The 22,785-nt window shown below is 40.3% G+C and overlaps 1 protein-coding gene across 1 annotated transcript in view; it reads right to left on the bottom strand.

Annotated features, from left to right (window-relative positions):
- Nucleotides 1-367: 367 nt before the first annotated feature.
- Nucleotides 368-22,785, bottom strand: part of LOC148865478 (putative ADP-ribosylation factor GTPase-activating protein AGD13) — a 56,874-nt gene continuing 34,456 nt past the window's right edge. Inside the window, exons 6-9 of the mRNA XM_088979001.1 lie at nt 22,609-22,744; nt 22,131-22,247; nt 21,732-21,827; nt 368-883 (exon numbers count right to left, since the gene is read on the bottom strand). Of these exons, the coding sequence (XP_088835127.1) occupies nt 602-883; nt 21,732-21,827; nt 22,131-22,247; nt 22,609-22,744 (631 nt within the window). The 3' untranslated portion in view covers nt 368-601. The remainder of the gene's footprint in view (nt 884-21,731; nt 21,828-22,130; nt 22,248-22,608; nt 22,745-22,785) is intronic.

The following is a 22,785-nucleotide window of genomic DNA, read 5'->3' as shown; positions in this document are numbered from 1 at the left end:
TGGGTTTCCAGTAAGTCAGCAACACATTACTACATTAGAAATGAAAATATAGATCATATGATACATTTTTTCCCATCGAGAGTATCAACACTCTAACATTTTTTTCTACGACACTATATGGAGCATATGAAGTGCTCATGAAAGGCATGAAGCTATAAAGAAACTCTCTCAAAATATGCTTCCACTCTTCCAAGAAAAGGGTATCAACTGTTGAATATGGCTATTTGTAACAAGTCCTTGTATTTAGAATCAGTGACCCTGAAAACTGATACACATTGTACATATGTAACATCGATATTTTTTTTTGGTATTTGTATTTGAACCTTGGTTTTTCACTCGTATTACTGGTCTTCATTCATGTTCCCTATTATTAAATAAGCATTTTTATTAATCCAATCTGTTCAAGAGACACCATCCAAAGCAATAAGCCAATCCAATTGATGTAAAAGTAGTCTACAGAGATACAAATTACAGAAAAAAAAAATACACTGGGAGAAAAAAGAATAAAACAGTAAATGCACAGTCAATATGTAGTTCGTAAAACAACCTATACACTATGGTCTTATTAAACAAAAGAATATGGGTGGAGAAATCGATGAAGCTAATGGTCTAGAGGTATCCACTCTAGTTCTAAGTCTATTTCTCCAGATTCCACGTTCATAAGCTTGAGCGAGACCTCTTGTTTTATTTTCCCATCAACAATATTGACGGAACTGTCATGGATGAGAGCATTGTCATGCGATTTTAACCATTTTCCAATTTGCATATCTGAAAACATGCTTGAATCTCCAATTGATGTTGCAGCTGTGATCATTGGCTGGATATCAACCTCCGCTTCCCCCATTATGTCATCAGCTGAGAAGGTATCATGATCAAACACTTGCTGTACCACGGGAGATTAGACATTAGATAAAATAAATGTTGTTTTGGAAACATGAGTGATATGATTTTTATCAAAGAAAGAACACAAGGCATTTGACATGGCAATGCATCCCCATTTCTTGATTTTTTATCTGTGCTATCAGAGGAAATTTAGGCTGCATTTGGAAATGATGCAAATAAGTGTGAATGAAAATATGTAGTGTGTAAAATGGTCCATATAAATTGTAAAATTGGGTTAGTTTTGCACTGAAAAATGTGTCTTCTTACCAAACAGACTTTTAGCTGTAATGGATGCAAACATGAATTCCAATAAAGCATATGCCTTTTTTATCAAAAGCCCACTTGAAGGAAAATTTACTTATTTTTTATTGATGTACTTTTACATCTTATTATCAATGTAAATATGCATTGGTCTGTCATTTGGCAATGCATAAATGTAGTGTTGCCAAACACAGGCAAAAGTGAACCAGAGTGCAAATTTACCCTGAACCGGGATTTACACTCCATTGGCATCGTTTCCAAGCGCAGCCTTAGTATATTAAGCTATCAATTCATTTGTACCAAATTAGTTGAGATATCCTGCAACAAAGTTCATGATAAATTTTGCACTCACACCCGGAAAAAGTAAGAACTCTAGGCAAGGATAAAAGAATACTGAAGTCTCCAGAAAGTCAGGATCATCATTGGTTATGGCCCAACAAAGTTCATGATAAAGTTTGCATTAACTCTTTCATTCATTATAATCACGATAAGTTAACACCATAATATATATTACGACTTCTTTTTGTCTACAGAAAGAATCGAGATGGCAAAGATAAAATATACATCTTTACTATTGGGAAAAAAAACAAGTACATCTATTTATGCCTTTCTATCAGCAAATGAACAGAATTTTATTGAGAACACAGTTGCATGGACTATCCTAAATGGGCATGTCCATGTCGGTGTTATCCATGCAGTAAAGCAATGACCAGTTGTTTTGGCCTCTTTAGTCACTGCAGTAACCAGTCAAAACCCATGAATTAACTAGTCAATAAAAAAAGATATGTTGTAAATTTAAGATGTGTAAGTACATGTAAATTAGCATCGCAGCGATTGTGATGAGGAATATGACAGTATAAAGATAACCACGAAAGAACCTGCGATGAACACTGTATCCATTGTCGAAGATGTTACAAGTGTAGTCGCAGAACTCTACAATGGTCTGGGATCGCACAAGAATTGCGATGGCATCTGCGATGTCCTCACAAGAGAAAGCCGTGGTCGCCAATCATGCTCTTACCCCTTCTGGCATCTTGTAATATAAGACCTCATTAACAAACTAGATTTTTTGCAACTTTCCTTTTTCTATGGAGTTTTTTACCTCCTTTATTTCCTTTATTATTTCTGTTCTCCAAATGTTGGTGTTTGCTTTTTGTGGATAATTACTGTGATTTCATCCCCTTCGAAGGTTGTGTGCGACCGTAGTGTGGCTGATGAATCTATAAACTTGTTCTTGGCCCTGTTTAAGTAATTGAAGGTGACATTAATGTCTTGGCACAATTTTTGAATCAATGAGTTCCTTGACATCCACGTCTCCTTTTATCTGTTGTATCACTAACTAGGAGTCCCCATATGCCACTAGATTTTTGACTCCTAATTCCTTCACTAAGTAGAGTCCTGTGGTCAGAGCCTCTATTCTACTATGTTGTGAGAGCCTAGAAACTGGAGTTTGTAGGATCATGAGATTTTGGACCCATCAAGGGATTTAGGACTATTCCTACACCACCTCCATCTTTTGATGTGAATGCTCCATCAAAGTATAGCTTCCTTTATCCTTGTCAACTACTGCAACCATGGGATTCTCCTGGGATATCCTCAGTAATTGTCAACTTCTCATTGGATGGGAAGGCTGCTAGTGAGTCTGTTGTAGCTTGGCATTTGATTTCCCTTGGGTGTTGGCAAGTTATGATGTACTCGATAGTTACATTAATCGTCTACTCAGAAACTGGGAGGTGATTGCAGGTTCCTCTTCTTCCAAGAAAAAACTCGTGCAACAGTGGACACCACCATCAGTTGACTTCCTTAAGTTGACTGTCAATGGCAGCAGTTTTGGTAATCCAGGCCCCTCTGGAATAGGAGTCATAAGAAACATCAGGGGAGAAATTTTGGGGATGTTCTCAGCACCAATTGGGGAAGGGAACTCCATTAGAGCTGAGATGGAAGCAGTCTTGTATGCTTACAAAAAGCCATGGAGTTAGGCATTCATAAACTGATAATCGAAGGGGACTCAAATGATTCTGAGTTGGTTGAGAAAAGAGGAAAAGAATCCTTGTGGTTCAGAAATGAGATTAAAAAATTCAGAAGACTTCAAAAGATATGCAAATCTAAGCACAATGGGTTCCAAGGTCAGAAAACAATCTAGCAGATCAACTAGAAAAACAAGAGGTTAGAAGAGAACATCTTTTCTAGGCTCAGTTGTAAATTTATAATCAAATTCCTGGGGCTATTACTGTTTACTTTTTTTTTTGTTGATTGGGTAGCCGAGGCTACTCATTGCTGTAAATTCTGTTTTCTCAATCAATAAAAGCTTATTCTTTTTACTGAAAAAAAAAAACATGTCAACCTTAGGAAGATGATAGACCTTTTGAAGCGTCTATCGTCAGCCTCTTTAAGTCACTCATGTGATCTCTCAAAATCATGCACATGCCCCCTCCCTCTTTTAATAAACATGGGCCCAACCTTATAGATCTATTTTTACTTTTACTCTCATGTTGATAACATTTATGCTTCCAACTGGTGGGTGAGGTGGAGGGGATCTCATCTACCATGTTGCTGCTACTGCTTTGTCCTTGTCTTGTCTCCTCAAAGTGGAACAGCTCTTCAAATAGCTTTGTCCTCATTTCCCTTCTATAGTGGGTGGGTGTGAGGGCTACGATTGCTCTATTTTCCCATCTGCAATCAACCTCCTCGTGATGAGGACTACTTTCCTAGTGTAGGAGAATGCTGGAAGGATTTTGAAATCTAGCTTCGCTAGTAAGCTGCAAGGTGATCTTCCTGAGCCACATCTGGGGGTGCACATCCGCTTCACGAGAATCTTCCTTGCCACAAGTCTACTATGTGGTTCTCATGTCTCATTGGCGACCTGTTATGCAGCCTGCTGCTTTTCTTCAACCCTTGTTGCTACTCTACTGCTTTTTCCACGGACCTTCAGGTCCTCTCTGCACACAACCACAACTTTGAGAAATTCACTTTGTCGAGGTTCTATCAAGAACTTTCATTGTTCTTTCATGAATCACAGGACATAATCTCCTAGTTTCTTTGAATTGTATTGTCTTATGTTCCTCAGGTCAGCTAGCATCATCCTCTCTAATGTGAACCACTTTGACACGAACATCTCCACCAGATCTTACCAAGTGTTGATGCTGCTAAGCACCAGGTTTATGAACCATGAATACGTCTGTTCCGTGAGTGTCTTCGAGAACTCTTAGCTTCATGTCTCCGTCTATGGAGTAGGGTCCCAAGGCATCTTCAAATTTACTAATATGTTCATTGGCATTCCCCGATTCTCTGTTGTACATTTGCCAGGTTAGTGGTTCTTGGTAATCGGGCAGGTAGGGTTTCTATGCAATATGGATAGGGTAAGGCCTTTGGTAGGGTGATGCTTGTTTCCAGAGACCACTAACTACAGGCACTCCATAAGCTCTTCTTTAGTTAGGTGTTGGATTCTCTCATTCCAATGTTTTGGTTTTCCTGAGTCTAGATCTATGGCTGCCGAGGATAGTGGATGGTGTACTGATGGTAATGGTGGTTTAGGAGTTTGGGATCTTAGTGGGATTCTTACTTCTGAATGAATCTTGGACGTTCTTGGCACTGGATAACTTCCTACTGGTGCGACTGAATCAAGATCCAGTGAATCTAGTGGTGGTTGGGTTGGTGGTGCTGTCAGCGGAGTCAAATCTTTTGATGTCAAGAAATGACTTTATAAGAGTTCGAATAGACGGTCTTGCTTTTGCTCCATGCATTCCATTCTTTTTTGTTGCTCTTCCTCCATTTTATCAAGTCAATCTCACAACTCGTATTTCTTTTCAGCTAGACTAGCCCATTGATCATCATGTATGTTCTCATCTCCATCTTTTGTGGAGAGAATATCCACCTTCGGTGCCAGTGGATCTAGTGGTGCTAGCGTTTTAGGTGGTTGTAGTGGAACTGGTGTCACTTCTTCAGTTCTTGACTATTGAGCTCTACGTGCCAGCATCTTCGCATTCTCCGACCAAAACCCTAACCAAAGATTCTTGATATAAGCCAACAAGGATAAGGATGGACTTAGGGTCTTAGAAGTGAGAAGAAAGATATCAACAAGGAGAATAGGCAAAAGAACTTAGGTTCGAGTGGAATGAAAATTAGATCCCATTCATAGTGGGCGGTCTCCCTATTAATAGAAGCAATGGAGCAAGACTATGTGCATGAAGCCAAAATTCTAGAATATTCCTTAATCCAAACAATGATTGGAGACAAATCCCATTTGTTTCTACCCTCGGGACACATGTCTCTCTAGACCACAAGGTTGTTAGAGCACAGCCTCATGTCTCCTTAAGAGGTGACGTGTGTCAATACAACACCAAAATACAACAAATCGTGGCTTCCCTAAGGTACTGATAATGCATCTAACACCCTCAGCATGGCCTTCACCGTGCTCAGGCACTGACTCATTAATGTTTAGCTTGCCTTGCAAGACATATACACACATTTGATTTTGAATGCCTTGCGAGATTGACAGGGTGGATGCATCCTCGTGAGGCAAGAAAATTTTTCTTGTTAGGTAGGACTACTATGACCTCGCGAAACAACTCGTGAGGTTGGTGTCACAAGGCAAATCATCAGGTGGGGCATAACAATCTGGCGAGGTGACTCACAAAGTTAAACTGATATGACCTCGTGAGGTGACTCACGAGGTTCAGCTAATGTAATCTCGTGAGGCAGCTTGCGAGTTAGTATCATGAACTTGCCCACAGCTTTACAAGGTTATGTCAACTCAATTTCGTTTCCATGTTGAAGGGATGGGATATCCATCATATGGATGGCCGGACCATGCAGGGTGGTTGGGAGAAATTTCAAAAATTTCTTTCTCCCATCCGGGAATCGTATTCCCTAATTTAGAAAACTGTATTTTCAAGGTTCGTTCTTGAAACAAACCAAACCAGATCTGTAACCAAAAGGAAGCAAAAAGGGAAATACCTGATACAGAATAATAATAACTCCCAATGTAGGTGTTCACGCCCAAAGAGGTGACCAAAACCCGCCTCTACTGAAGATGGCACAACTTATGGTGAGGCAGGATCAGCAAAGTAATTCCTCAGCAAGAACCCTAATTCTTCAACAAGAATCACGCAAGGGGCTGGTGAGCATGACTTTAGATTGTTTCTTCTAGCAAGAAGCAATATCAAGAACTATTTTTGATCAGATCCAAAGGTGGAAATCGAATTGGGTAGGGGCGGCAAGAACTAGAGGAGAATTCTACATATTACTGAGTGTATAAACTAGTGAATTCGCCCCCTATTTATAGCCTTATTTGGATCAGCTTCCTAATCCAATTAGGAAAGAGTTTCTTGATCCAAATCTGATATTTGGATCTGGACTCTTAAATGGATAAGACTTATCTTATCCTTTAGCTAATCCTAATCAGGTTATAAATCAAAATTCGCCCCCCTTTTAATTAACTTACTTAAGCCCAGTTCAAAATGGGCTTTAGGCCCATTTAGTCACATAGCTCACTTTCCCTATAAATGTTGGCCAGCTTGGCTCTCTTTGTATGGTGTGGGACCCTAGCATTGATCTACACATCATCCACATGGGTTCAGCCTAGCCTTTGTTACAAGGGCTGACTGAATTAACAGCAAAACACAGTGAACCCCTGAGTCCATTAGCATGTGCTCTTAGTAGAAACCACTATCTGCTGATTCGATCAAGCTTCTTGTGGAAGGAAGGGGTGAAAGCTATAGATTTCAGCAATAGAAGAGGAAAGGAAAGAAGAGAGAAGAAGGTCAACTAGGATTGTGTATCATAACCCTAGCCGCTAGCCCCTCATTCTATTTATAATTAACTTAAATATGAGATATTACAAAGATGCCCTTAGTAGGGCGGCAACTCAAACTAAATAGTTACAACTCTTTAAAAAATAAAAACTAATGGGCCCAAGGCCCAACAACTTCTTAATTTAAAAGAAAATAAACTAAACACAAATCGGCCCACTCAACACTCCCCCTCAAGTTGGGAGTAGACGTCATACATTCCCAACTTGCATAGATCATGCTCCAGCTTATTCTTTGCAACGTCTTTTGTGAGAACATCAGCAAGCTGCAAATCAGAAGAAATGTATGGAAGACAAACTTCTCCAGAAGTTACCCTTTCTTTGATAAAATGTCTATCAATGTGCTTAGTTCGGTCATGTTGGACTGGATTGTGGGCAATATTAATTGCTGCCTGGTTATCGCAGTATAGCATCATAGGTTATTCTGCTTGTACACCGATTTCTTCTAACAGAGAATGGATCCAGAGAAGTTCTGAAACTCCATGTGCCATGGCCCTATATTCGGCTTCTGCACTTGATCTTGCCACAACTGTTTGTTTTTTACTCTTCCATGAGACTAGGTTACCCCCAACTAGGGTGCACACTCCTGAAGTTGATCTTCTGTCATCAAGGCATCTTGCCCAATCCGCATCTGTATAGGTCTCTAGCTTCACCTATCCATGATCAGTAAACAACATGCCTCTGCCTGGATGTCCCTTCAAATAAGCAAGGATCCTGTCAACGGCCTTCCAGTGCTGGTCTCGTGGAGCATGCATGCATTGACTCACTACACTTACTGCATAGGAGATGTTCGGTCCTGTCATACACAAGTATAGTATCCGACCCACAAGTCTGTGGTACCTCCCAAGGTCCTTTACTGGTTCACCTTCTGATGCACTGATTCTATGGTTCTGATCAATGGGGGTGCTAGCTGCCTTTGTTCCAAGCTTCCCTGTCTCTTGGAAAAGGTCCAAGACATACTTCCTTTGAGAGATCCTTAATCTCAAATTCCTTATGTAGGTTCCTCTTCAGACTATCAATCTCACTTAGATCATTCCCAGTGACAACAATATCATCCACATAAACAATTAGGATTGACACCAAAGATACCCTGCGCTTCACAAACAAGATGTGATCAGATTGAATTTGAGTGTAGCAAAAAACAATCAGGGCCTTTCTGAATCTGTCAAACCATGCTCTGGGAGATTGTTTCAAGCCATATAGTGACTTCTTCAACTTGCATACCTTTCCCTTTTCAGCATTATCATAAAAACCAACTAGAAGATCCATATACACATCTTCTTGCAGATCCCCATTTAGGAAAGCATTCTTCACATCCAGTTGAAACAAGGGCCAAGAGTATGAGGCAACAAGAGAAAGGAGTATCCGAACAAAGGCCATCTTTGCAACTGTCGCAAATGTCTCTAGATAATCAATGCCATAAGTCTGTGTGTACCCTTTTGCAACCAGTCTTGCCTTGTACATTTCTATACTTTGATCTGCCTTATACTTTACTGTGTAAACCCATCTGCATCTAATTGTCTCCTTGCCTTCTGGTAGGTCCACAATCTCCCATGTCTGATTCTTAATCAAAGCCTCCATCTCTTCCTGCATAGCTGTCTTCCACTCAGGTTTGGAGAGAGCCTCAATAACACCCTTGGGTATAGACACTGAATCAAGAGAAGAGAGAAAAGCACAGTAGGAAGGAGAAAGTCCACTGTAAGATAAGTATTGTGAAATGCAATGAGCAGTGCACTTTCTCTTCCCTTTTCTAAGAGCAATAGGGAGATCAAGGTTATCTGTAACAGTGTCAGTAGGACCAATGGGAACTGAAATAGTAGTGGGATCAAAAGGAATACCTGAATCTGTATCAGCCCAATCTAGAGTCTCCAAGGGATCGACAGGAAGTGCTGTGAGTTCTACTCTAGTGGAATCAACCGCCTTATGAAGTCTCTGCCGTGAGTAATGCTGTGAGACGGAACGCAAAGGAGGTGGCAAGGTAGGTGACATCTGTTAGATAGTTTTGTATGCCCTTAGCTTCAATCTGATTTGATGTACTTTTGTTATTTAGTGGAAATAAATAAAGTGCATGTTTGATTCATGTTGTTTGGTTTAATTCTGTGTAAAACCCTAAAACTGGACATTTATAGAGACTCATGTTAGTTTTAAATGTTCACAGCCGTTGGATAAGTCTGGGGAGATTTATCCTGCCAAGGCTGATACTGGTGTGCCACCAAGTGTTGGGATGGCCTGTCTCAGCCACCAGGGTAAGACCCGAGGCACATGCAGTATGGGATTACTTCAATCCTTGAACCGGACCAGATTTCCAGTATTGCCCTGGACCTTGGAGATAGATGGGCAAAACTAGAAAGTTACACCTGACCCCTAGACTCGATTATGACATTTCACTAGGTGTTGGATCAGGCTGCCTTTGATATGCCAATCAGTGAAATCCTTAGCGGGGATCAAAACCTGGGTATGTTGGGGCAGTTTGAGAATTCATCTGAGTGGGTGATCATAGTGACAGAATCAGCCACTTTGTCGGACAAAGGGTAATGATCGGGAATGCACTCTCTCTGATGGAAACCAAACTGCCGGTAGTTGATTTCAATCGTTGGAATTTTGTTTTGCAAAATTAATATATTTATATATATATGTGTACGGTTTCAAATTGTTTGCAAATGGTTTTAATTCCCGGGATCCATGTGAGAGGAGAGTGCGGCACTGTTCCTTGCAGCCGAGGGAGAGGTCCTCTCTTGTCGGGCAGTGCTTGATCATTAAGGGCTGAGAGGTTAAGTGTAAGACCATTGAGGATAATACCTGATGGGCTAATCTTGCACCTGCCCACAGTCCCTGGGTTTTTATAAGATGGCTTGGCCCAGGGACCACTTAATGTAAGTGTTGGGCCCATAGGGTCCATATGATGGACTCAAGGGGTTCATTGAGTTTTTCAGTGAATTCGGCTGGGCCTTGTTTTAGAGGCTGGGCCGAACCCATGTGGCTGGTGTGTAGATCAATGCTTGGGTCCCACGCCATACAAAGAAGCCCAACTGGGCAGCAAATTGGAAAGTAATTAGACACTGAACACTTAATGGGCCAGAAGCCCATTTCGAGGTGGGCTGATATTATCACCCATCCTTGGGGCGAATTTGAGATTAAAGTTAGTAAAAGGATTGGGCCTTTAGCCTTATCCACTCTTAGAGACCAAATTCAAATTAGATTTGAATCTGGTAACCTCCTGATAAGATCAGGAGTAAGCTAACTCTATATGCAGAAAGGATTAAGATTATCCCCTATCCAAATACTGATTTGGATTGGGATAACTCCTAATAAGGAGGTTTCTTAATTAAGAAGAAAGGAGGAGAAAAACGAACCAAGATAGAGAGAATTACAGCAGATTTCAAACCAAGAAAAATCGCAAGAAAGGTTCCTGCGAAATGAGATCAGATCTCATACTCTCCAGAAAAAGAGAAAAAGCAGTTCAGCCTTTTTCGTTTTGGAGATCTCCTCCTGCCGCCGCCATCTGCCATTGCAAGATTAGATCTTTGCAGAAAAGAAAGTCAAGAAATCTGTTCTTGACATCAGTCTTGCAACAAAGACTAAAAGGATTCAGTGTTTAGTGTTTCCAGAGGATTCTTGTGAAGGATCCAGTGTGTAGGACGCACCCTGCTGGTTCTGTTCCATCCACAGCTGTGTCATCTTCAGCAGGAACGGATCTTGGAGCATTCTTTGGGCGTGAACACCAACTTTGGGAGATACTGCTTCTCCGGATCAGGTATATTCCTCCCATTTATCTTTTGGTACAGATCTGGTTTGATTATGGTTCAAGTAGGATCCTTGAATATTGTATTCTAAATTTAGGGAATATGATTCCCAGTTGGGAGAAGGTAGGAAATTTTTGAAATTCGCCCACCCATTCCGCAACCTTTATGGCGTCCATGAGATGGATGCTACCATTCTTTCAACATCAGGTGGTGGTCAAGCACAGTAGTAGACACGGGGACTAGAACTGGGAGAGGGATAGATTGATGACTTACTTCCCCAAAACACTCCCCCTGAGAAGGATTCCTTGAGAAGAAGTACGTAGATTCAAAAAAGGTAATGTCCATAGTAACAAACCGGTTCCCAGAGACTGGATCATAGCAGCAATACCCTTTTTGATTCTCTGCATATCCAAGGAAGACACATTTCTTTGCCTTGAGATCAAGTTTCGAACGGTAAGGACCAAGGATATGCACAAAGCAGACACACCCAAACACCCTTAGAGGAATATGAAACATCTCTCCCTGAGGAAAAAGAAGGCTGAATGGAGTGCTGGATCCAAGTATACGAGAAGGCACCCTGTTAATCAGATATACTGCCGTGAGAACATCACCCCAAAAACGAACCGAAACTGTAGTTGTGATCATCATGCTTCTTGTCGTCTCAACAATGTTTTTGTTCTTCCTCTCTACAACACCATTCTGTTGTGGATTGTAGGAACAACTACTCTGATGGACAACACCATACTCTAACAGATATGAGGCAAGATGTCTTTCAAAATATTCCCTAGCATTGTCAGATTTGAACATCTTTATTCTAGTTCCAAACTGTGTCAATACCATCTGGTGGAATTGCCTCACCAAGGATGGTACTTCATCGCGGAATTTCATCAGGTAAATCCAGGAATATCGAGAGAAATCATCGACAAATAGGAGAAAATAGCAATAGCCACCCATAGAGGGAACATGATAAGGGCCCCACACATCCAAATGAATAACATCAAAAGGAGAAGAACATCTTTTATTACTAGGTTTGAAAGTGTCTACAATGCTTTCCAAGTTTACAACCTTCACACTTCAACCTTAACAGACTCACAGACTCAAACAGTTTTGGAAACAAAGAACTTAAAGAAGAAAAAGACAAATGACCCAGACGATTATGCCAAAGTATAATCTGATCCATAGATTTTGACTCACTGTCCTTGCAAACATGATGACTTTGGTGAATTGGAAGAGCATCCAGGAGATAGATTCCATTCACTTTATGACCACTCCCAATCGTCCTCTTTGAATCTAGATCCTGCAAAATACAGCGTTTAGGAGAAAAAATTACTGAGTAGTTCAGGTTCTTAGTCAAACTACTAACAAATAATAAATTGGTGCTCAAATTAGGAACATGGAGGACAGAGGAACAAATGGAATGATTAATCTTGACAGATCCCTTCCCAGCAATAGAAACATGGGATCCATCAGCTGTGGAGACTTTATCTCTGCCAGAATAGAGCTGGTAAGAGGAGAAAATAGTGGACCAATGGGTCATGTGCTCTGAGGCTCCAGAGTCTATAATCCAAGGAGATCTCTCCTTACCTGAAGCAGAAACATAGTTTGCAATGACATGTGGACTACCTATGTGGGCATAGAAGGTAGAGTGAGCTCCACCTGTGCTACCTGTACCTTGTTGTCCGCTTGCGGCTGAACTAGAATTAGTTGTATCCCTCTGATTCAGGAGTAACCCAAACCTCTCAAGCTTGGTCCTTACTGCAACAGCTGCAACGAACTCCAAAGTAGTTGTAGTAGGGGGGGGGGGGGCGGAGTGTCACCGGTAACTGCCATGTGCGCATTTCCTTTCTTATTCTTCAATCTGGTCGGCACAAGATGTGGGTGAAGCTTCCAACAAGTATCTCTTGTATGCTTAGGCTTCTTACAGTAGTCACTGACTAAGTCCCTTTTGTCTTCCTTGTTTTCTTTGCCATTCTGTTTGGATTTCACAACACTTACCATAGCGGACTGATCAGACATGAGATTCTTCATCATTACATCCCTCCTGCACTCCTCTCCTGACACAAATGCATATGCTTGGGAGAGAGTGACACCGTCCCTAGAAAGAAGATGCTATCGTGCAATGTCATACTCAGGGTTAAGGCCAACAAGGAATTCGAACACCCTATACTTCTCTAAGTGTTTTTGATTGGTATCTCTACAGCGGGGGTAGTTCTACAGCGGAAGAAACCCGTGCGGCGTCCAGGCCAAGGTAGGCCAGGACAAGCCTTTGTGTGCTACAAGGCTAGGAGTTGCCCGATGAGATGGCTCCACCAAGGTCAGTAGCATTGGATCATGACCTCAAGTCGCATGGCCGGGGCACTCAGTTGGCTCAGATTGGTCCATGGGAGGTGTTGCTTACGTACTAAAGGGGGACGGCCATAATGTGAGGCAACTATGCGCTGAAGAGGTGACTTGGCACCGATCTGAAGGGTCTCCTGTATGCCGATGATGATGGGCACCTGTGTGCCATGTTGAGAGGCAACCGTCCTCTCTAGAAGCCTCCAAACCACGTGAGACTTGAATCGCCCCTTACAAAAAACTCCAAGGAACCCTAAAAAATAGGACGCCACTACCTAGGTCAAAATTGAAGAATCCAACAAAAACAAGACTCTTCCCCTTTTTCCAGTTTTTCCTGATTCTGATGAGAAACCCCAGACCAACTACAGGGCATATAAATCCATCAAGAAAATCCAAAAACTGGGCTTACCTAAGAGCTTCGATCAACCTCTTAAATCTCCATGTAGTTGGCCGATCTAGGGCTGCATGAGAGAATCACTTCCAGAACCTTCAACCTGCTCTAATACCAAGTAGAAACCACTATCTGCTGATTCGGTCAAGCTTCTTGTGGAAGGAAGAGGTGAAAGCTGTAGATTTCAACAATAGAAGAGGAAAGGAAAGGAGAGAAGAAGGTCAACTAGGATTGTGTATCATAACCCTAGCCTCTAGCCCCTCATTCTATTTATAATTAACTTAAATATGAGATATTACAAAGATGCCCTTAGTAGGGCGGCAACTCAAACTAAATAGTTACAACTCTTTAAAAAATAAAAACTAATGGGCCCAAGGCCCAACAACTTCTTAATTTAAAAGAAAATAAACTAAACACAAATCGGCCCACTCAACACTCTTAATGGGCCCAACATTTACACGAAATGGTCATTGGGTCCAACCATTTTATGAAGGCCCAAGGACTACGAGCAGATGCAAGATTAGTCCATCAAGTATAACCCTCAATGGTCTTACACTTAACCTCTCAGCCCATAATGATCAAACACTGCCCGACAAGAGAGGACCTCTCCCTCGGCTGCAAGGTACAATGTTGCACTCTACTCACATGGATCCTAGGAATTAAAACCTTTTGCAAACATTTTGTGAAACCATAATATATATGTATATCTCTATATAAATATATTTTGCAAAACAAATCTCAACAATTTGAAATCAACTGCCGGTAGTTTAGGTTTCCATCAGAGAGAGAGGATTCCTCGATCATTCACTTTGTCCGACAAAGGGGCTGATTCTGTCACTAGGATCACCCACTCAGGTGAATTCTCAGACTGTCCCAACATACCCAAGTTTTGACCCCCGCTAAGGATTTCACTGATTGGCATATCAAAGTCAACCCAATCCGACACCTAGTGCGGTACCATAATCGAGTCTAGGGGTCAGGTGTAACATTTCAGTTTTGTCCATCTGTCTCTGAGATCCAAGGCAATACTGGAATTTGGTCCGGTTCTGGGTTTCAAGAAAACCTACACTACATGTACCTCAAGTCTCACCCTGGCAACTGAGACAAGCCACCCACTTGGCGGCACATCAATGTCAGCCTTGGCAGGATAAATCTCCCCAAATCTATCCAACGGTTGTGAAGATTCTAAACTAACACGAGTCTCATAAGTGTCCAGTTTAAGGGTATTACATAAAAACACATCAATATAACATGAATCAAATATGTACTTTATTCATTTCAATAAATTTCATAATGTACATCAAGCTGAATGGAGCTAAGGGCATACACTGTCTAACACGTTACCCTGTTTTTTTTTTTATGAATGTTCATGTTACCCTGTTATGCCGCAAAGCCCACATTCCGTTATTTACTCTGAGTCTCATCACACATATTGATGAGATTTTAGTTCTTTACCCTTAAATATATATTCATTGTCTTATAGTTGGAAGCCAAATTGTTTTGTAATCTTAACCCTTGCAGCATGGCCATTAATTCTGCTTCCATCGAGCCTCCAACTCCAATAGGTCCTGAATACAATGCCACCACCCTGCCTACTAAATCTCTAAAGGCATCCCTAATCCCCTATTCCTGCCAACCCAAAATTGCCCACAGAGCTCCATCATAGTTCAGTTTTAACATGTTACTTTCTGGGGATTTCCACTCCATGATTACCTTGTCTTTTTTCTTTAGAAGATTGTGCCACCTCCACCCAAGTTCTTATTATGTCATTCACTGAAGACTGTGCCAACTCCCTTTCTTCTTTGATTTCCTTAAGAAATTTGGATTGAAGATACCACATAAAAAATACCCAAACTTCACTACTTGATGGCAAAGAAAAGGAGCAATTGGTGTATGTGAAAACTTGAGAGAGAAAATCAATTGATTGTATTGTCTTGGAAGGAGCATATACACAACTTTATATAGAATTACAGAGCTAATTTACAGGGTGATAAAATAGGAAACTAACTTTTCCTAAAAAACTAATTTCTATATCAGTGGGATTCTCCAGTTAATATCCCATGATTCTAGGATATCCCATGATTCTAGGAAATTAAGTTTCCTAAACTGATGGACCTAAAATTATGGAGAATCAATTAGAGAGTCAATCTTTTACTTTCCAACACTCCCCCTCAAGCTGGTGAATATGCATCTTTCATTCCTAGCTTGGAGATAAGTCCTTGGAATGCCACATTGCAAAGCCCTTTTGTCAGCACATCTGCCAGTTGACCATTCGTTGAGACGTATGGAGTGCAAATTAATCCGCTATCCAGCTTTTCCTTTATGAAATGCCTATCTATCTCAATGTGCTTTGTCCTGTCATGTTGGACGGGACTATGAGCAATGTTAATAGCTGACTTGTTGTCACAGAATAATCTCATTGGACCTTCCCATCTGATCTTTAGGTCTTCCAAAATTATCTTGAGCCATAGTAATTCACATACTCCCTGAGCCATTGCCCTGAATTCTGCCTCCGCACTTGATCTAGCTACCACATTCTGCTTCTTACTCCTCCATGTCACAAGATTTCCTCCAAGGAACGTACAGTAACCTGTAGTGGACCGCCTATCCATGGGAAAGCCTGCATAATCTGCATCGGTGTATGCCTCTAGGGTTAATCCAGTGTTTCTTTTAAACAAGATTCCTTTGCCAGGATTAGCCTTTAGGTAATGTAGTATCCTATAAACCGCCTGTAGGTGAACCTCTTTTGGGTTGTGCATAAACTGGCTAGCCACGCTCACGGCATATGCTATGTCTGGCCTTGTGTGGGCAAGATAATATAAGTTTTCCTACTAATCTTTAGAACATTTCCCTATTCACGACTGGATCTTCATTTGCTTCTCCCAATTTGTGATTTGGCTCAATCGGTGTGGAGGATGGTTTGCATGCTAACTTTCCTGTCTCTCTTAAAAGATCTGTTACATATTTCTATTGTGAGATAAAGATGCCTTCTCTGGAACGAGCTACTTCAATCCCTAGAAAATACTTCAATCTCCCAAGTTCTTTTATTTCGAATTCTCTGACTAGGCATCTTCTCAAGGCTTCCTTCTCCTTTTTATCATTTCCTGTCACAATTATGTCATCGACATATACCAGAAGAGCCGTGACTCCCCCTGCATCCGAATGCTTTATAAAGAGTGTATGATCTCCCTGACTTTGTTTGTATCCGATGGCAAGCATAACTTTAGTAAATCTTCCAAACCACGTCCTAGGTGATTGCTTGAGACCATATAGTGCTTTCTTCAACCTACAAACTTTATTTCCTTTTAGATTTCCTTTGAAGCCCGAAGGAATATCCATGTATATCTCCTCCTCTAAATTACCGTGAAGAAAAGCATTCTTTACATCAAATTGCTCCAAGTACCAGTCGAAGTTAGCTGCTAGTGATAACAAAATTCTTACCGTATTCATCTTAGCCACTGGAGCGAATGTCTCCTGATAGTCAACACCATAGGTTTGTTTATATCCTTTTGCCACGAGTCTTGCCTTGTATCTTTCTAGAGAGCCGTCTAACTTGTACTTTATTGTGAAAACCCACTTGCAGCCCACGGGTATCTTTCCTGGTGGTAGGTCAACAATTTCCCATGTTTGATTCTTATATAGAGCTTGCATCTCTTCTCTCATAGCATCTTTCCATTTCTCATCAGATAATGCCTCAGATAAAGTATTAGGAATATGAATGGTGTTTAGACTAACTAGGAAACCCCTATGTGATGGTGAGAATTTTTTAAAGGACACAATTTGCTAAGGGATATAAGGGATGTTTAGTGCATTCTCTTGTGCCTTTCTTAAGAGCAATAGGAAGATCTTGGTCAGATGCTAATTCAAAAGAAATTTCTGGAACTGTATTTACCTCATTCTCAGGATTAGGAGTTGAATCTTGAACCTACACAAGATTAAGATCTTGGATTCTTCTTCTTGAATATACCTGCAATCTCATAGAGTCACAAAGTTCATCATTCTCTGTCATGGGTCTAGTATGAATGGGTGAAGAAGTTGGTTTGGTTTGAGGTGGTTCGATAGGTGCAGATACAGATTGAACTGGTATAGATGCTGAGTTTGGGTGTTGAGAAACTGTAGGTAGACCAAGCGGGAACAAATCTCTGTCCTTATCTTCAATGAATGACAATGACTCCCCCTAAAGATAAGGTTGAGTGAAATATGGTGTTTTTTCTTCAAAAGTGACATCAATAGAGACAAAATATTTTAGTAGGTTGGTGGTAACACTTATAATCCTTTTGGGTGGACGAATAACCCACAAAAATACACTTGACGACTCTTGGATCTAACTTCCCACTATTATGGGTATGAACATGGACAAAAGCGGTGCATCCAAAGATTCTTGGGGTGAGATCAATAGAGACATAATTTTTTAGTAGGTTGGTGGTAACACTTATAATCCTTTTGGGTGGATGAATAACCCACAAAAATACACTTGACGACTCTTGGATCTAACTTCCCACTATTATGGGTATGAACATGGACAAAAGCAGTGCATCCAAAGATTCTTGGGGTGAGATTATTTGTTGTACGTAGATCGGGATAAAATTGAGAAAGATTTTCCATTGGTGTTTTAAATCCCAACACCCTCGAAGGTAATCGATTTATAATGTATGCGGCTGTAAGCACAGCTTCCCCCCAATAGGTTTTTGGGACATGCTGGTGGAAAAGTAAGGCTTGGGTTGCAGCTAGTAGATGACCATTCTTCCTTTCTACTACGTTTTGTTGTGGAGTATTAATGCAGGAGGATTCATGGATAATCCCTTCTTTTTGAAAATATGGGGATAAAGTTTGGTTGAAATAATCCCGTGCATTATCCGATCTAAATCTTTTGATTCTGACCCAAAACTGATTTTGGATCATGTTATGGAAATTTGGGAGTACACTACTTACATCTGATTAAGATTTAAGAAGAAAGATCCAAGAGACCCTAGTGCAATCATCAATAAAAGAGACGAACCATCGTGAGCCAAACACATTTGGAGCTGTGGAGGGTCCCCATATATCACTATGGATCAAAAAGAATGGGACTGAACTTCTCTTGTTACTGAATGGAAAGGGCACATGCTTGTGTTTTGCAAATTCACACACATCACAAAGAAAATATTCAACACTCAATCCTTTAAACAATGAGGGAAACATAGTTTTCAGAATTCCAAAAGATGGATGTCCTAGTCTAAAGTGATGAGGCCAAATGGTGTCTTTGTTGGATGATGAAAGGAATGACAGAGATAACTTATCCTGGACAATATTTGATTTGCATGATTCTTCAAGATAGTAGAGTCCATTTTTCTCCTTAGCAAGTCCAATCCTCTTCCCCGAATCTTGGTCCTGAAATGTACAGTAAAAAGGATAGAAAAGCACATTACAGTTCATGTCATGGGTGAGTTTTTGGATGGATATCAGGTTAGTGGACAATTTTGGAACATGAAGGACACTTTTTAGTGTAAGTGATGGATTAATATGGATATCCCCAAGGCCAGCTATGGTAGTAAGGGAACCGTCTGCAATGGCTATTTTTCGATTGCTTGGGCAGGGGGTATAAGTGCTAAAATGTAGTGAGTGAGTCATGTGATCTGTGGCTCCTGAGTCAATAACCCATAAATCCCTAATAGGTTCATCTGAGACATTTAGTCCGTGAGGAATAGAAAACTTACCTGAGATTGTAAGAGAGCCTGTACCACTAGGTTTCTCCAACGACCCCAGAAGGCCCCTTAACTTTTCGATCTCCTCCTTATTGAACTCGGTCTTGTCTGGAGGCTTTTCTTGGCTCGGCTGATTTGTGGTGAAGTTAGCTTGACTTCGACTCTTCTGTTGTCCTCCTCGGTAGCCCCACTCCCTATTCGATGGTTTACCATTCAGCTTCCAACACTTCTCTTTGGTGTGCCTTGGTTTCTTGCAATAGGTACACCAAAGAGACTCCTTGTTGTCCCGTGCAGAGGACAAATCTGTCTTCATTCCTTCCAGTATTTTCGGTTGTTCCATCCTTGTAGTCATGGCTGAACCTTCTAGTACTTGGGGTTCAAGCATAACCCCCCTACGGCTTTCTTCAGCACGAATAAGAGAAATAGTCTCTTCTTTGCCGAGAATCTGGACCTTAACTTGATCAAATTCTGTGTTGAGTCCTGCAAGAAAGTCATAAACACGATCTTTTTCGATAAACTCTTTAGGATTGCTGCATCCGCTGCACATTTAGTCTCAATGCACCGATAATGATCGAGTTCTTGCCACAGGTTCTGCAGTAAATTTGCATACTCGATAACTGTCTTGCTGCCTTGTTTAGTTGCTCCAGTCATGACTTTGATTTCGTACACTTGTGTTGCATCACGTGCTTTTGAATATGTTTGTCGGACGACATCCCAGATCTCTTTAGCCGTGGATAAAAACATACACGTGTCGTTGATTTCAGGGTTCATTGAATTCCATAACCATGACATTAGCATGGAGTCAGCTTCGTCCCATGCATCAAATCTTGGATCTCCTTCCTTCGGTCCCGTCCCTAAGAGATGGCTAAGCTTTCCTTTTCCCTTTAAATATGTTCAACAAACTGAGACCACTTCAAATAATTTTTCCCGTTCAACCTATATGCTGCCTGAATGTTTTGCAGGTCACCAGATGCTTGATGTGAGGAAACTTCTTCCGATTGTGCAGTGGTATTTGATACAGTGGCTTCTGACATATTGGGCGGGCTTCAAGAAAGAGAGAAAAAACAGACAATGAAGGTTTGAAAAACTTAGTAAGGGTTGGCGATGAAGGCCTAAAGAATCTTTCAGCCAATGTAAAAAAAAAAAAAGGTAACTGTAATGCTCCACCAAACTTAAGAGTGGATTAAAACCACTCAAAATCAAAACTGATCCAAACCAAACCAAAGGGATTCAGTAAATCTGCTTTGGGCAACACCAGATCTAAGATTTCAGACTGATCTGATGTCTCTACAAAGGGATCCAAGAAAAAAGGATGAATCCGATGGCGCAGCAGTCCAGAAGAAGCAAAAATGTAGAGTTCAGATCTGTAGTCGATCTCGAAGAAGATTCAGAGACACTCAAGAACCTCCCAAATACTGTTAGAGAGTTCTTGAATCAGCAGCAGAGATGACCAAAGAGATACTATGTGTGGATTAAGTTGTGACCAGCTCTGATACCATGTGAAAATTTGAGAGAAAAAATGAATTGATTGTATTGTCTTGGAAGGAGTATATACACAACTTTATATAGAATTACAGAGCTAATTTACAGTGATAAAATAGGAAAATAACTTTTCCTAAAAAACTAATTTCTATATCAGTGGGATTCTCCGATTAATATCCCATGATTCTAGGATATCCCATGATTCTAGGAAATTAAGTTTCCTAAACTGATGGACCTAAAATTATGGAGAATCAATCAGAGAGTCAATCTTCTACTTTCCAACAGTGTAGAATGATTTGTTAAGAATGGGCATACAAGAAAATTGCTTGTAGAGGGGATTTTTTATCAGTCTTGTATATGAATTACATGATGTAACTGTGAACCTTATTTCAAAAGTAATGATTTTTGTTTTTCTCAGTTGTTACACTTTTTCTTGTTCCTAACACAAATAATTCATTACTTACCACAGAGGAATTATGGTAGCATCTGATTTATTTCATGAAGAAAGCTACAAATTATGTATTTTCTGGTTAAAAGGCCAACATTATATTCTCAACCAAAAAAGATCATCACATACAGGCACTTCAAAATGGACATTGTAACTGTGTCAGACATGTGAACACCAATACTGACAGGATAATCAAAGGAATTCTTCTTAATGTGTGAGTAAATAACCTTGAACTCTAAAGATAAATTTTTGACATGATTAGTACATCTGAAATACTAATAGTATATCTTAGTGTTGTCTGCCTTGATTTATGCATCTACATTTAAATCATTTTCCTTCCCAAAAACTATTTCCTTTTATCATTACATTTATTTCATTATTTACAGAACATAAAAAAATGTATTATTAAATAATAGAACTTAAAACTAAAGTATAGCATATAAGTCCCTGAATACTATTTTCTTGGATTTCTGAGTCCAACACCTCATACTCATGTCAGATTCCAGCATTCACACCAGTTTCCATGTAACATGGTTAAAAGATAAAGCATAGGTATCGTATGGTTTTGATGGTGGAAGTCTACCCCAAAATGTGTATGTGTGTGTGAGGACAGAGAAAGAGAGAGACAGAGAGAGAGAGAGAGAACAAACACAAATTCTCAATAAATGGAAGTCCAAAGCTTACACAATCTCACCACTTTCATGGGTCCATAATTCTGAGGAACTGAAAGCATAAGCTCCTCATTCCAAATAGGATTCAAGTTGCTATGTACCACTTGTGTCTGGACCCTCTGCAGAAAACACCAATACCAGTGTGTGTATTAACAAGAGAACCATGACCCTCCAAGAATGAAGAAATAACTCTGCAGTACACTAGTGACATATAGTAGATATGGACTTATTATTTGGCACCACCCCCAATCAGATAACACTAAACATCAGATCTAGTGCATTCCTTGGAACATTCAGAAAAAAAATAAAAATAAAAAAAACATGGAGTAGTCCATCAAAGTCAACAGAACACAACACATAAAACATCATAGACCATCCTTGGAATTAACACAGAAGATGATGAAAGAGAATTAAAAACTAACCTGCTTCCCAACATTCAGGACAACGTAAGGATCACTAGACAGCATATCTCTAATAGCTAAATTTGTGCCTTTTACAACTTTGACCTTGAGTAACCCAATGAATTCCACCATGCCTTCCTGTTATCAGTTTCAAAAATAGATGAGTTAAAAAGCATTTGACATTAAAACATAATAGCTATTATAGTTTTCTAGTCAACTAATCTATAGAACAAGTAGAGAACAAGTCTAACTGAGCCAGAATATTCCACATGCCATGATGGTTGGCTCCCTAAAGAATCTCACTTATTCCTCTCACCAGTCATCACTATTCACATATCAAGTTCCAGCAAAATAGCCTTTATCCTAAGAAATTTTTGGAATTAAAAATAAAAGATAAATATTTCTACAGCCAATATCACTAAGGGAATGGTGGAGTATAGCCTGGCAAATGACCAGATGGTTGATCCAATGGATACTCTCTTTAATTGCCAATATTTACCGTTTTGGTTGATGAGTTTGAACTTCTGAAATTATCCATAATCTTTCTAGAAGAACTAGATTGGAGAGAGCCCCTTGCAGGAAATGAGACAATCCGCAAACTTGGTTTCAAAAATTCTTGAAGCTCATACTTGGCCCTACAAGGCAAAATTGAGAAAAATTACATTAGAAGTCATTG

Source organism: Nelumbo lutea, chromosome 3, assembly GCF_056320005.1.
Source record: "Nelumbo lutea isolate HS-2025 chromosome 3, American lotus-T2T, whole genome shotgun sequence".
NCBI lineage: Eukaryota > Viridiplantae > Streptophyta > Magnoliopsida > Proteales > Nelumbonaceae > Nelumbo > Nelumbo lutea.
The sequence above is the reverse complement of the archived record's forward strand: the minus strand, read 5'-3'. Positions and strand labels throughout refer to the sequence as shown.